Source organism: Anarrhichthys ocellatus, unplaced genomic scaffold, assembly GCF_004355925.1.
Source record: "Anarrhichthys ocellatus isolate YVR2014 unplaced genomic scaffold, GSC_Weel_1.0 scaffold164, whole genome shotgun sequence".
NCBI lineage: Eukaryota > Metazoa > Chordata > Actinopteri > Perciformes > Anarhichadidae > Anarrhichthys > Anarrhichthys ocellatus.
Genome location: NW_022280194.1, coordinates 142,265 through 157,130, shown reverse-complemented (window position 1 = coordinate 157,130; position 14,866 = coordinate 142,265). Strand labels below are relative to the sequence as shown.

Here is a 14,866-nt window from a genome sequence, read left to right as displayed (position 1 = left end):
ACACACACACACACACACACACACACACACACACACACACACACACAGCACTAGTTTCTAAACACTAAAAACACACAGCTGACCTCCGGTGTGTTTTTAGGGAAACTACACGTCAGCAGCAGAAGAACTGATCGTTCACACGTTCTTCTTCTCTTCATCCAGAGACGTCCTGCCAAAGGTTTGACTGAGGGGACGGGAGAGGATGATAGAGGATGATAGACAGGAGAGGACGATAGAGGACGATAGAGGACGGTAGAGAAGACGGTAGAGAGGACGGTAGAGAAGTGGACAAGAGAGTATGGTAGAGGACAAGAGAGGACGGTAGAGGACATTACAGGACAGTACCTACATACAGAAGATGTAAAATGTCTCTCGACCTGAATTGGTTTGTCAGTGTTTCTGGTTAAACCTGGTCCATGTGTCCAGGTGGTGTCCCTCTCAACTCTGCCGGCTGTGGTTGTTTTTAAAGATGGAACCTACTTCACCTTTGACGGTAAGACACTGACCTCTGAGTGGCCTCCTGTTACACAACTGATTACTGATGTTCATTATGTTCTATCTCAGATACAAAGTAGGTTTGTCTGTGGCTCAGTGGACAGAGGTTTAACCTCGAGACACCGTGGTTGTCCTTTAACCTCGAGACACCGTGGTTGTCCTTTAACCTCGAGACACCGTGGTTGTCCTTTAACCTCGAGACACCGTGGTTGTCCTTTATCCTCGAGACACCGTGTGTTACGTTCCCCATTCTGGCATCTAAGGGATGCGGGGAGTAACGGTGTTATTTTCCCGGGGAAAAAGAGACTGAGCAACGATGACGGTTAACAAAAAGGGTATTTATTATAAAAGGGCTAGCTGCTTGCACGGCAGCAAAAGAAAACTACTAAAAAGAAAGCAACACTGGACATACAACAGCCCACACAGCTGGAACAAAGGTGCAACAATGGTCCACAGCAACACACACACACACACAGCTCCACCACTACGCGTTGCCCAAGGGTTGTCAGCTCACGCACACAGCCTCACTACTGTGGTCTGCCCAAGAGAGATCGTCCTTCAGGAGATCCTCTCCTTTTAGCCACCAGCTACAGCTAATCGCGATTGGATGCGGCTGCGTTCAATCAGCCGCTGCAGCTGGCATCCGGGACAGAGGGTGGCACTCGAGAAGACTGAGGGAGAACACAACACAACACGGCACGTAACACCGTGGTTTTCCTTTAACCAAGAGATACCGTGGTTGTCTTTTATCCACGAGACACTGTGGTTTTCCTTTAACCTCGAGACACCGTGGTTGGTGGTAAACTCTGAGAACTTCCTGTTCTGCTCTTTCATGACTTATATTTGTGCTTCAGAGGAACTTGACGGTGATCTGAAGTCGTGGATCAACAGAGAACGTTTCCCAAACTACCTGAGGATCGACAGCTACACTCTGTACGCTATGGGAGAGTCAGGTAATGTTTCACCCACAGGGAAACACGCATTCACTGGACTTTTATTGTGAAAACCTCATGATCTTCCTGTTGTCTGGCCTCTCCTCACACAAACTTATGTCTATAAAAGCATCAATATCTTAAATATATAGAGCGAAATGATGCTTATGACATCAACCTGGTCAGGTGCTCAGTAGCGCCCACATGTGACCACTTATAAAACAGTGTGGAGGCTGAAATCTTCCCCACAGAGAGAAGGCCGGAGAGCATGCTCCATTGTTGTTCTACAGTAGAGTCGCTACTTAATAAATCTATCATAAACTGGTTTACAATTTAAAAAGTATTTAATCCTACTGAAGCTAATACAATTACAGAATGAAGTACACTACTAACAGAATATATAATATATGATCCGCACGGAAAAGCTATTCACTCGCGACTCAGCCTGGAGAAACATATGTTTCCAGGCTCAGAGCCAAGAAGAAAGAGAGTGAATTCCTTTCCAGCACTTCCTCTTACAGCTTGAAATCCCCTCCCTTTTGTCCATCTTAATTCCTATTGGCTAATTTCAGTTGCCTCCTCCTGGCGTCAGGCTTCCGAAAACCCTCGCGCGGGTACAACCTGCAAATGTCTGTCTAGAAGTCTGACTTTCCCTTGGCTATTCTTCACAGTTTAATACATTCAATGACTGTCTTTTATGGCTAAACACTTCTATGGTAAACATTCTATATAAAGATAAGGATTTGTAACTTTTGGCAAAAGCGTCACAAGTTTCACAAGCATAGATATAAAGGTGCTACTAAGATACACTTCTAACTACAAATCACTTCTAAAATTATGAATCTTCCAATTATGTATTCCAAAACATTTCTAATTATGATTTCTTATTTATGAATCATTAAACACTTCTATTATAATTTCTTAAAACATAGTTCTAAACCCAAATTTCCTACAACAGCCATATTTCTTCAATCACTAAATATTAATATTAATAGCCGCACATAAAGCATTTCACCTATAAGTGGTGCCACTGTACAAAGACAACTTTAAATGACAGAATTTATAATATTGAGTGACTGTGGCGGTTGAAATCATCTCCAGTTGGTTCGTGTTTCTCCAACAAATGCACAGTCTAGTTGAATTTTAAGATTTTACACAATAACATATTAAATAAATACATTTTAAATGTTTACTCCTGCTATTGGAAAATTTAAGATTTCACAGATTTAAAAAGTAAATGTACATTTTGAATGGTCGCCCCTCATCAGGTTAATTATTTTTAATTGTAAACGGATATTTATTGGATAAAACTGAATATTGTGTTGTAATTTTGGGCCGGACATTAATGGGTCAATTTTACAAACACAAAGCAAACTTTTCTGGTTTTGTTTTTTAATAGAAGCACAAACAAAAGGAGTTTGTGTAGAGCAGTAACTATCTTCTAACTATCTTCTATTAAACAGTTGTAAATGGTTTATTCATATTTCTTTAATTTTAGCATTATTTATGTTTTATTCTGATATGTAACGTAAATGTCTGTTTGTTACTATATGGTATTTATATTTATATTATTTGTAGAAGTTTCTCATTCACGTGACTACAGTGAGATCACAGCAGCATCTAGTGGACATCTGAGGAACTGCAGCTCCGAGGCTGCTGATTGGTTCATGTGAAGTGACTCCGCCTCTGTCCGACAGGTAAACTGGTGGTGTTGGCGCTGGTGGAGGAGAAGACACCGTGTGAGGAGAGCGTGAGGTAAGACCACAAGACTTAACCATGACAGCATCCGTCCTCCGACCTCACTGTGATGTGTTTCCTGTTTCCTGTTCAGGTACAAAGGTCTTGTGGAGAAAGTGTCTGCAGACTACAGAGAGTTCTACAGCAGGTCAGAGTCTCATTGGACACTAAGACACAAAGACATAAGAGGACAAGGTACTGAGACACAAACCTGAATCTGTCTTTCTCTCTGTCCAGAAACTTCTACTTTGGTTTCATGGAAGGAAGTGACTACATCAATGGACTCGTGATGGGGTAAGGTAGTGTTTAAGTCCTTAACGTCTCTAGTCCTTAACGTCTCCAGTCCTTAAGGTCTTTAGTTCTTAACGTCTCCAGCCAAATGACATTTGACAAATGACATTCGTCAGTGGACACTGGGACTTGGGCAACTAAGAGTTGTTGCTGTGTGTTAAAGTCTAGTCTCACATGTCCATGTAGAGACATAAAGGACTAGAGATGTTTCAGTAAACTCAAGTATACTTCCATTCCCCTGATGTTTGTCGTTGTCAGTGAGGTGGTGGTGCCCTCCTTCATCGTGGTGAATCTGTCCAGCGACGGCTACTTCCTGCCTCTGGTCGCTGTAAAGACGGAGCGCCACCTACTGGACTTCCTGAACGGGGTTCTGGATGGCAGCATCCAGGTCAGGACTCCAGACTCACCTGGAGGACGATAAAGAAGATCTAACAGCCGGGTTTGATCATTTCTGAAATCTGATTCCTTGTCTGACTTCTCAGTTTCAGGGAGGAAACGGCGTCTATCAGCGCGCCAGACGTTTCGTCTATGACATCAAAGTCACACTGACTGTAAGTCCTGTTCCTCATCAGTTCTGTTCTCTGGTCTCATGGACCTCTTACCCCTCTGTTCTCCGGTCTCATGGACCTCTTAACTCTCCGTCCTCTGGTCTCAGAGACCTCTTAACTCTCCGTCCTCCGGTCTCATGGACCTCTTACCTCTCTGTCCTCTGTTCTCCGGTCTCATGGACCTCTTACCCCTCTGTTCTCATGTCTCATGGACCTCTTACCTCTCCGTCCTCTGTTCTCCTGTCTCATGGACCTCTTACCTCTCTGTTCTCATGTCTCATGGACCTCTGACCTCTTACCCCTCTGTTCTCATGTCTCATGGACCTCTTACCCCTCTGTTCTCCTGTCTCATGGACCTCCCCCCCCAAATAATTTGGCATTATTGGATTTTTTTTTTTGGTGATGTCATTAAATTAAACTATTGTTTCTCACATGGACAAGTTATTTATAACTCTAACATGCTACATATGTGCGTGCGTTCTGGTTTGTATGTTTTCTCCCCCTTCAAATTACAATCCAATAGCCTATCATCATACTGAACGATATAAAGTTGACACTGTCAGGTCCATTCTCCATACATTGTGTGCGGTCCCTTTAAGAATCAGGATTTGGGAGTGACGCGGATATGAAAGCTAGTTTATCCGTCTTTCCTTTACAAGCAGGAAAATTATTTCTCTCTTTATTTGAGAAAAGTTCATATTTGTGTTGTCAAATTTCACTATGACCCTGAAATTCTGTCTCTTGTGTTATCATATACTGAATGCAAGCAAAACTACAGAGCAAAATCACACAATCTATGAACTGTCTGAAACAATGGATATCCACGACCCCAAATGGGCCCCAAAAAAAACACGCCACTCCCCTTGGGGCTAAGCCCCCCCTTTCTTTGAATCCTAGAAACGCCCCTGCCTCTTACCTCTCCATCCTCTGTTCTCTGGTCTCGGTGACCTCTTACCTCTCCGTATTCTGTGTTTCTGTCCTTCCAGCCCGTGTTCAGCCAGACTCCGCTGCTCGGCTGCTTCCTGGTTGGCTTCCCGATCGCCATCGTTGCCGTCTTCTTCTACTTCTGCTGTAGGAACCGACCCACCGTGTCTGACGACGACGACGATGACCACACGAAACGGTCCAACAAAAAGTCTGACTGATGAGGCGGATCAGGAGGAGGACCGTCGACTAAAAGGGATGCAGACTTTAGATCCAGAATAGTTTACCATCATCTCTTTTGTCTTTGACCTGAGATCAAATAAAACACTTCAACCCAGTCTGTCTGCAAGTAAAACCGTTTTTTCAATGTCAACTTAATGTTTGACGTTGAATGTTCAGAATTACCTGGATGCACCTGGAGGGCTTATGACATCACAACTAGTGTGGAGCTAATCAGGACTTTCCAGCAAAGGAGCCATCTTGTTGTCATTGTAAGAATTTTAAATTGGGTAAATAAAGTTGCGATCTTGAAGGTCTCTGCTTCGTTAATCTTTGGCTGCTCTCGTGGCAATAAGCCATAAAGACGTTCACTTAACCAGAGATCCAAGCAGTCTCCCAGTCCGTAAGGCTACCACTTGGTCCGATCCTGGGGGGGGACCCGAGGGTCCGATCCCGACTCCCAGATCATCAAACTTTCTGTTCCAGCGTCACACGGGTTTGATTCCCGGCTGAATCCACGTCTGCGTCCATCTCCTGGATCAGTTCATCATTGAAGTTCAGACTTTCTGTTATCAACTTAAACTAAAGGCGACATTTTATAAAACTACAAATGGTTATTAATCATCTTCAGAGCATTTAAAAATATTCAAGCCTTCATTGTCATATTGATCCTGGTTTACTCTCCAGTGAAGAAGTACTTTGATTAGGACCATGATGGTTGTAAATGTTATATATTTGAGTTTATTAATGGTTCATGTCAGAGCGCTGAGATATCTGGGACAAATTAATGGAAACATTCATGGACTAGTTTAGATATTTTAATGGGTTTACTGTATAAACAAAGGACTGTTGTGAACAATGGTTACGGTTTAAATTACGGGATGGTTGATCCTAATGCGGTTTTCAAGACATCGTCATTACGTCATCGTTAATGGGTTTTTACGTTGAAAGAAATAATGAAATATTCAGCTTTTATTTTGAAGGTCAGCGAGTCAGACCGGATGTTGCGTCACGCTGCCGTGCTAACCCTGGCAGCTAGTTAACGGAGCTAAACAGTCTTCAGCCTCCTCACGTGAAGAAGAAGCTTCTGGAAGCTGCTCGTGCACGCGCACAGTCTCCATGGCTACGGAAGAGTTCTACGAGGTGACGCGAGCTAATGCTAAAATGCTAACAATAGCTAGGTCGGAGTTGAGAGTTAAACTTTGTGAACTTTTCGAGCTGAGGAGCAGCTGAACCTCAGAACTAGTTAGTTAACCGGATAGTTAACTGATTAGTTAACAGCTTTACGACTCGTTAGTGAGTCAGAGTCTGAGTCTGGTACTAACTAGCTTCTGTAACTAGCCTGTAGAGTTAGCTCAGAGTTAGCTCAGTGCTAACTCAGTGTTAGCTCAGTGCTAGCTCGATGCTAACAGATGTCTGTCACACAATTTATAAAAGTGAAGGTGTTCAGACTGTTGTGATTAATGACTGAACTCTGAGATTATTAATACTATATAACTATCATCAGTTAACCAATGAATGTATCAACAAAGAAAATTAATCAGCAAGTTTCAGTTGTAATATAAGAATAAACTAGTGCTAGTTTAGTTACTCTATAAGTTAAAGGGTTAATGTGAGAATAAACTAGTGCTAGTTTAGTTACTCTATAAGTTAAAGGGTTAACGTGAGAATAAACTAGTGCTAGTTTAGTTACTCTATAAGTTAAAGGGTTAACGTGAGAATAAACTAGTGCTAGTTTAGTTAAAGGGTTAGTACTAGTTAAGTTAAAGGGTTTGTAGTAGTTACATTAAAGGGTTTGTAGTAGTTACGTTAAATGGTTTGTACTAGATAAGTTAAATGGTTTGTACTAGATAAGTTAAAGGGTTAACATGTTAATAAACTAGTACTAGTTGAGTTACTAGTTAAGTTAAAATGTTAACTCATCTCCACCAGGTGGAGAGGATCGTGGACAGGAGGAAGAGTAAGAAGGGTAAAGTGGAGTACCTGGTCCGGTGGAGAGGTTACGGTTCAGAAGGAGACACCTGGGAGCCAGAGACTCACCTGTCCACCTGTATGATCTACGTCCACGACTTCAACCGTCGGTACGCCGAGTGGCAGAGAGACGGCACGTTGCTGCGCTCCACCCGCAGCTTCCCCAGCCGCCGCTTTAGCCCCGCCCTCAGACTGCCCTGCAGGCCGCCACCCATGGCTCACGGTGACATCATCGGAGGTGACATCGTCGGAGGTCTACCTGGAGGATGTGATCAGGTGAAACTCGCCCTCGGACCGATCCGCCCGGCCTCCATCAGCTCGCAGCAGCACTTGCCGGTCGGCCGGTTCGGCAGCCTTCTGATGTCGGCGTCTCCGGCCGGCTCGGCCCGCCGCAGCGTGGACCTGTCCAAGACTGGCATCAAGATCCTGGTCCCCAAGAGTCCGATGAACAGCCGTCTGGACGAGGCGGCTCACGGTCTGGAGGCCGGAGCTCAGGAGGCTCACCTGGTCCCACCTGAGGTCGCTCTGCTGGAGAAACCTGCAGGGGTCCAGCTGGGGCCCGGAGAGGAGAGGGCCCGCATGGGGACCAGACCACGAGTACCTGTCACACCTGGCGTCATGTGCTCCCTCAGCAGCATAGGTAAGCTCAAACAGAGGGCCTTTCTCAACTTATATTAAAGATGGCGGCATGAAGACCTGATGTAACATATAAACTGATGTAAACTCCTCCAGGTAACTCATTGATGGAGGTTGTAGCTGCCAATGGGACATCAGGTGTGCAGAGTGCTGTTACCGGAGCGGCGAGTGCGACAGGGAAGCGTCGTCTGGAGGAACGCTCGGCGTTCGACAAACGTTTGAGGTTCAGTGTTCGACAGACAGAGAGCGCCTACCGGTACCGGGACATCGTGGTGAAGAAACAAGATGGCTTCACTCACATCCTGCTGTCAACCAAGAGCTCTGAGAACAACACGCTCAATCCGGAGGTGAGACCACTCCCCCACCGTATAGACCACACCCCCACCGTATAGACCACACCCCCACCGTATAGACCACACCCTAACATACACTATAAAACCTGAAGTGAAGCCACGCCCCCACGGTATAGACCACACCCTGAGGTGAAGCCACGCCCCCACGGTATAGACCACACTCTAACTTCCCTATAAATTGTTCCCTGCTCCTCGTCTTCAGGTGATGAAGGAGATCCAGAGTGCCATGGCTACAGCAGCATCTGATGACAGTAAGCTGGTGCTACTCGGCGCCGTTGGAAGCGTATTCTGCTGCGGTTTGGACTTCCTGTACTTCATCAGACGGCTGACGGAGGACAGGAAGAAGGAGAGCATCAAGATGGCCGAGACAATCAGGTAACGCCTGCTGGAAGAAGCCCCGTGTGATGTCATCAGTGAGTGTTCACCTTTGACATCTGACCTCCTCTTCCTCAGGACCTTCGTCAACACCTTCATCCAGTTCAGGAAGCCGATCGTGGCGGCGGTCAACGGGCCGGCTCACGGCCTTGGGGCCGCCATCCTTCCTCTGTGTGACGTGGTGTGGGCCAATGAGAAGGCCTGGTTCCAGACGCCCTACGCCTCCTACGGACAGACGCCTGACGCATGCTCCTCCTTCACCTTCCCCCGCGTCATGGGCCTGGCCTCGGTCAGTCCACCTTTACCTTACCTTACTCATTAACATCAGCCTCATTAGCATAAGCACCATCAGCCTCATTAACATCAGCCTCATTAACATAACCACCATCAGCCTCATTAACAGCAGCCTCATTCGCATAACCACCATCAGCCTCCTTAACATAACCACCATCCGCCTCATTAGCATAACCACCATCAGCCTCATTAACATAACCACCACCATCAGCCTCATTAACAACCAGCATCAGCAGCATAACCAGCATCAGCCTCATTAACATAACCAGCATCAGTAGCATAACCAGCATCAGCCTCATTAACATAACCACCATCAGCCTCATTAACATAACCACCATCAGTCACATTAGCATAACCACCATCAGCCTCATTAACATAACCAGCATCAGTAGCATAACCAGCATCAGCCTCATTAACATAACCACCATCAGCCTTATTAACATAACCACCATCAGTCACATTAGCATAACCAGCATCAGCCTCATTAACATAACCACCATCAGCGCCATTAGCATAACCACCATCAGCCTCATTAGCATAACCACTGGTGTTCTAAGGTAACGGGTTCTGTTTCAGGCTAACGAGCTGCTGCTGAGCGGCAGGAAGCTGACGGCTCAGGAGGCGTGTTCTAAAGGATTAGTGTCTCAGGTTCTGTGGCCGGGAACCTTCACACAGGAAGTGATGCTGCGAGTCAAAGAACTGGTCACGGTCGACTCACAGGTCAGTCAACACACTACAGTATATGTATATATATTAGGGGTGTAACGGTTCACAAAATTCTCAGTTCCGTTCAATACGATACAGTGGTGCCACGGTTCGGTACGTTTCGGTATGTTTTCAATCCAGCAAAAAAGCAGAAATGCCAAATCCTCTGGTGAGACTCAAGGGGGCGTGTCTGAGTTGATTCTCTGTTTGGGCTTTTGTTTTCTTTTACAAAGCAGGAATTATGGTCTGGAGAAATGGGCTGGTGAAGGAGTAGTGTCACTGGGCTCAATAGCATTCAGCATGTTGGTACAGCCTGGTTTATCACTAGAGGAGGGATGAACCTTTAGCCTGTTTGAGTCAGGAGGGAACAGATACCGAGACGTTGCGGGGAGAGTTTGTAATGAATATTACATGACTATTCACGTACACAGGAAGTAGATTGGTTGCTTAGTTTAAAATAATACGACAGTGTAATAAAGTCTTTAATAATGAAAGGTCGTGTTTGATACTTAAGATCTTCTCCTAAATCTTCCTCTATGAACTCAAACAGATACATTTCGTGGAAAGTTTTATTTTTCAGACTTCGTTACTGCGCTGGGGGTCTTGCTCGATATCTCTCACCTCATATTTACATTAAAATCAACACTTACACACAAAGGTTTACTAGATTATGGTCCATAAATGTGGTCAACACAAGTCTCTCACTCGTTTCCTCGTTGTTGTCTGTTGTCACTCGTAGCTCTGCTGAAGGCTTAGCTATCTGTCCTACTGGAGAGCATTTACTGCTAACCGTGGCTTCAGACGTCCGCTCCGTAGGGCTGGTCACGCCGCTGGTCACGCCGCTCACTAATCGCTCCATTAACAGCTGCTTCCTCCACAGAAATGCAGACTTTAACTGAACAACAGCTGCTAGTAAAGACAACACGGTCAACAACGCCTGTAATCAGTTGTTCATGTTGAATTAACCTAGTAGTCGATCGGTAATCAAGACTGTTGTTGTTTGTGAACATCCGGGAACGGTCACGTGATAGGAGCGTGGCGAATCAGGGAAGGGCAGCACGTTACGTCGGGTGGGTTGCCATGTTTGAGCGCAGCGGCTCCACCAATTTTAGCTATATTTTATGTTTCAAAAGCAATTTAATATTATTCAAACGTATTGTTCGGTTCGTAATGCATACCGAACCGTGAGCCCCGTACCGAACGGTTCAATACGAATACGTGTACTGTTACACCCCTAATGTATATACAGTGGGTACGGAAAGTATTCAGACCCCTTTAAATTTTTAACTCTTTGCTTCATTGCAGCCATTTGCTAAAATCAAAAAAGTTCATTTTATTTCTCATTAATGTACACTCAGCACCCCATCTTGACAGAAAAAAAACAGAAATGTAGAAATTTTTGCAAGTTTATTAAAAAAGAAAAACTGAAATATCACATGGTCATAAGTATTCAGACCCTTTGCTCAGTATTGAGTAGAAGCACCCTTTTGCGCTAGTACAGCCATGAGTCTTCTTGGGAATGATGCAACAAGTTTTTCACACCTGGATTTGGGGATCCTCTGCCATTCTTCCTTGCAGATCCTCTCCAGTTCCGTCAGGTTGGATGGTGAACGTTGGTGGACAGCCATTTTCAGGTCTCTCCAGAGATGCTCAATTGGGTTTAGGTCAGGGCTCTGGCTGGGCCAGTCAAGAATGGTCACAGAGTTGTTCCGAAGCCACTCCTTTGTTATTTTAGCTGTGTGCTTAGGGTCATTGTCTTGTTGGAAGGTGAACCTTCGGCCCAGTCTGAGGTCCAGAGCACTCTGGAAGAGGTTTTCTTCCAGGATATCTCTGTACTTGGCCGCATTCATCTTTCCTTCAATTGCAACCAGTCGTCCTGTCCCTGCAGCTGAAAAACACCCCCATAGCATGATGCTGCCACCACCATGTTTCACTGTTGGGATTGTATTGGGCAGGTGATGAGCAGTGCCTGGTTTTCTCCACACATACCACTTAGAATTAACGCCAAAAAGTTCAATCTTGGTCTCATCAGACCAGAGAATCTTATTTCTCATAGTCTGGGAGTCCTTCATGTGTTTTTGGCAAACTCTATGCGGGCTTTCATATGTCTTGCACTGAGGAGAGGCTTCCGTCGGGCCACTCTGCCATAAAGCCCGGACTGGTGGAGGGCTGCAGCGATAGTTGACTTTGTGGAACTTTCTCCCATCTCCCTACTGCATCTCTGGAGCTCAGCCACAGTGATCTTTGGGTTCTTCTTTACCTCTCTCACCAAGGCTCTTCTTCCACGATTGCTCAGTTTGGCTGGACGGCCAGGTCTAGGAAGAGTTCTGGTCGTCCCAAACTTCTTCCATTTAAGGATTATGGAGGCCACTGTGCTCTTAGGAACCTTGAGTGCTGCAGAAATTCTTTTGTAACCGTGGCCAGATCTGTGCCTTGCCACAATTTTGTCTCTGAGCTCCTTGGGCAGTTCCTTCGACCTCATGATTCTCATTTGCTCTGACATGCACTGTGAGCTGTAAGGTCTTATATAGACAGGTGTGTGCCTTTCCTAATCAAGTCCAATCAGTTTAATTAAACACAGCTGGACTCCAATGAAGGAGTAGAACCATCTCAAGGAGGATCAGAAGAAATGGACAGCATGTGAGTTAAATATGAGTGTCACAGCAAAGGGTCTGAATACTTATGACCATGTGATATTTCAGTTTTTCTTTTTTAATAAATTTGCAAAAATTTCTACATTTGTTTTTTCTGTCAAGATGGGGTGCTGAGTGTACATTAATGAGAAATTAAATGAACTTTTTTGATTTTAGCAAATGGCTGCAATGAAACAGAGTGAAAAATTTAAAGGGGTCTGAATACTTTCCGTACTCACTGTATATATTAAGTATCGTTGTTCCTCATCTCTTCTTCTTCATCATCTGTATATACAGGTGCTGGTCATATAATTAGAATATCATCAAAAAGTTGATTTATTTCACTAATTCCATTCAAAAAGTGAAACTTGTCGATTATATTCATTCATTACACACAGACTGATATATTTCAAATGTTTATTTCTTTTAATTTTGATGATTATAACTGACAACTAAGGAAAATCCCAAATTCAGTATCTCAGAAAATTAGAATATTACTTAAGACCAATACAAAGAAAGGATTTTTAGAAATCTTGGCCAACTGAAAAGTATGAACATGAAAAGTATGAGCATGTACAGCACTCAATACTTAGTTGGGGCTCCTTTTGCCTGAATTACTGCAGCGTGGCATGGAGTCGATCAGTCTGTGGCACTGCTCAGGTGTTATGAGAGCCCAGGTTGCTCTGATAGTGGCCTTCAGCTCTTCTGCATTGTTGGGTCTGGCATTTCGCATCATCCTCTTCACAATACCCCATAGATTTTCTATGGGGTTAAGGTCAGGGGAGTTTGCTGGCCAATTAAGAACAGGGACACCATGGTCCTTAAACCAGGTACTGGTTGCTTTGGCACTGTGTGCAGGTGCCAAGTCCTGTTGGAAAATGAAATCTGCATCTCCATAAAGTTGGTCAGCAGCAGGAAGCATGAAGTGCTCTAAAACTTCCTGGTATACGGCTGCGTTGACCTTGGACCTCAGAAAACACAGTGGACCAACACCAGCAGATGACATGGCACCCCAAACCATCACTGACTGTGGAAACCTTACACTGGACCTCAAGCAACGTGGATTGTGTGTCTCTCCTCTCTTCCTCCAGACTCTGGGACCCTGATTTCCAAAGGAAATGCAAAATTTACTTTCATCAGAGAACATAACTTTGGACCACTCAGCAGCAGTCCAGTCCTTTTTGTCTTTAGCCCAGGCGAGACGCTGTCTGTTGTTCAAGAGTGGCTTGACACAAGGAATGCGACAGCTGAAACCCATGTCTTGCATACGTCTGTGCGTAGTGGTTCTTGAAGCACCGACTCCAGCTGCAGTCCACTCTTTCTGAATCTCCCCCACATTTTTGAATCGCTTTTGTTTCACAATCCTCTCCAGGGTGCGGTTATCCCTATTGCTTGTACACTTTTTTCTACCACATCTTTTCCTTCGCCTCTCTATTAATGTGCTTGGACACAGAGCTCTGTGAACAGCCAGCCTCTTTTGCAATGACCTTTTGTGTCTTGCCCTCCTTGTGCAAGGTGTCAATGGTCGTCTTTTGGACAACTGTCAAGTCAGTAGTCTTCCCCATGATTGTGTAGCCTACAGAACTAGACTGAGAGACCATTTAAAGGCCGTTGCAGGTGTTTTGAGTTAATTAGCTGATTAGAGTGTGGCACCAGGGGTCTTCAATATTGAACCTTTTCACAATATTCTAATTTTCTGAGATACTGAATTTGGGATTTTCTTTAGTTGTCAGTTATAGTCATCAAAATTAAAAGAAATAAACATCTGAAATATATCAGTCTGTGTGTAATGAATGAATATAATAGACAAGTTTCACTTTTTGAATGGAATTAGTGAAATAAATCAACTTTTTGATGATATTCTAATTATATGACCAGCACCTGTACAGCGTAAAAACAATTATGGGGTCCAGGTGACTTTTATAGGCTTGAATGCCCAAGTATCGGGGTGACCCATGTGCATCAGGTCTTTGTAAGGGGATGTGCTCCACTGGAAGGGTGGAACCTGGTCCCATGTTGGCCCGCTCACTGCCAGCATACCATAGTCACGAAACATCCCGAAGGAGGTCATCTGCACAGAAACACGCATAACGCATCACATTTAGCAAACATGTCTTTAACGTGCTACAGTCAGATTCAAACACGGAAAAGATTTGGGGATCATGATGGACAGTAGTACGGGCAGAAAAATGAGTGACGGCAAGAAATGAAATGATAAACATTGGAACCTTCATGTCTGTTCCTCCATGTGACCTCTGCCGTAAGGCGCCAAAAGGATAAGTGCCATTAGCTGGGTTCAGGTCTGAACGGGCTGAGATGGCATTCTCTCCATTCGCATGGGGATTACAGCCTTCACACTTTGACAATGGGTCTTCCTTAAAGTTATTATACCTGAGGAGAGACACTGCATCTCATAAATAAAACATGTTTTGCGTCATTAGCATAAAGAAATATAAAATCTACCGTTTTAAGTTAGTTTGTACCTCATTAGGCGGACCATTGAGTCCATATCTGTGACAGCTGTCTGGTTTCTCTTGAATATCTGAGCCCGAGGACTATGGTCCAGAGAGAACCACGGGCCAAACTTCTCAACCAGCTCATTGCAGCCGCTGGCATTGAATACGTTTTCGTAGTACCTACACATTAACAGAGGACAAGTTTACATACAACACACGTACTCTATATGTATACTATTAACATTAAACTTCTTATTTGGATACTTACGGTATGTTGTAACTTGCCCAGTACCCTTT

General features: G+C 44.5%; 3 protein-coding genes across 4 annotated transcripts in view; 2 read left to right on the top strand and 1 right to left on the bottom strand.

Annotated features, from left to right (window-relative positions):
- Positions 1–5,267, top strand: part of LOC116400353 (protein disulfide-isomerase TMX3-like) — a 21,821-nt gene extending 16,554 nt beyond the window's left edge. The window contains exons 8-16 of one of the 2 annotated variants that reach the window (XM_031878144.1): positions 101–178; positions 427–493; positions 1,350–1,448; positions 3,125–3,182; positions 3,259–3,312; positions 3,402–3,458; positions 3,714–3,843; positions 3,938–4,006; positions 4,990–5,267. In XM_031878144.1, coding sequence (XP_031734004.1) covers positions 101–178; positions 427–493; positions 1,350–1,448; positions 3,125–3,182; positions 3,259–3,312; positions 3,402–3,458; positions 3,714–3,843; positions 3,938–4,006; positions 4,990–5,148 — 771 coding nt within the window. In that variant the 3' untranslated portion in view covers positions 5,149–5,267. The remainder of the gene's footprint in view (positions 1–100; positions 179–426; positions 494–1,349; positions 1,449–3,124; positions 3,183–3,258; positions 3,313–3,401; positions 3,459–3,713; positions 3,844–3,937; positions 4,007–4,989) is intronic. The other variant, XM_031878145.1, reaches the window with a different exon arrangement.
- A 905-nt stretch (positions 5,268–6,172) lies between these two features.
- On the top strand, positions 6,173–10,171 carry cdyl (chromodomain protein, Y-like). Its single transcript, XM_031878139.1, has 6 exons — positions 6,173–6,289; positions 7,079–7,757; positions 7,850–8,100; positions 8,309–8,481; positions 8,560–8,770; positions 9,352–10,171. Exons 1-6 carry the CDS (start codon positions 6,266–6,268, stop codon positions 9,538–9,540), a joined length of 1,527 nt encoding a protein of 508 aa, XP_031733999.1. The 5' UTR covers positions 6,173–6,265; the 3' UTR covers positions 9,541–10,171.
- Positions 10,172–13,924: 3,753 nt separating this feature from the next.
- Positions 13,925–14,866, bottom strand: part of LOC116400349 (putative phospholipase B-like 2) — a 33,532-nt gene continuing 32,590 nt past the window's right edge. The window contains exons 2-5 of the mRNA XM_031878138.1: positions 14,838–14,862; positions 14,597–14,749; positions 14,342–14,504; positions 13,925–14,184 (exon numbers count right to left, since the gene is read on the bottom strand). Coding sequence (XP_031733998.1) covers positions 14,014–14,184; positions 14,342–14,504; positions 14,597–14,749; positions 14,838–14,862 — 512 coding nt within the window. The 3' untranslated portion in view covers positions 13,925–14,013. The remainder of the gene's footprint in view (positions 14,185–14,341; positions 14,505–14,596; positions 14,750–14,837; positions 14,863–14,866) is intronic.

What these genes read in the sequence shown, in the direction of transcription:
- cdyl (XM_031878139.1), top strand. Translation starts at nt 6,266, where the DNA reads ATGGCTACGGAAGAGTTCTACGAG. An exon ending in GTGCTCCCTCAGCAGCATAG is followed by an intron (nt 7,758 to 7,849) that starts GTAAGCTCAAAC and finishes AAACTCCTCCAG; the next exon opens with GTAACTCATTGATGGAGGTT. An exon ending in ACAACACGCTCAATCCGGAG is followed by an intron (nt 8,101 to 8,308) that starts GTGAGACCACTC and finishes CCTCGTCTTCAG; the next exon opens with GTGATGAAGGAGATCCAGAG.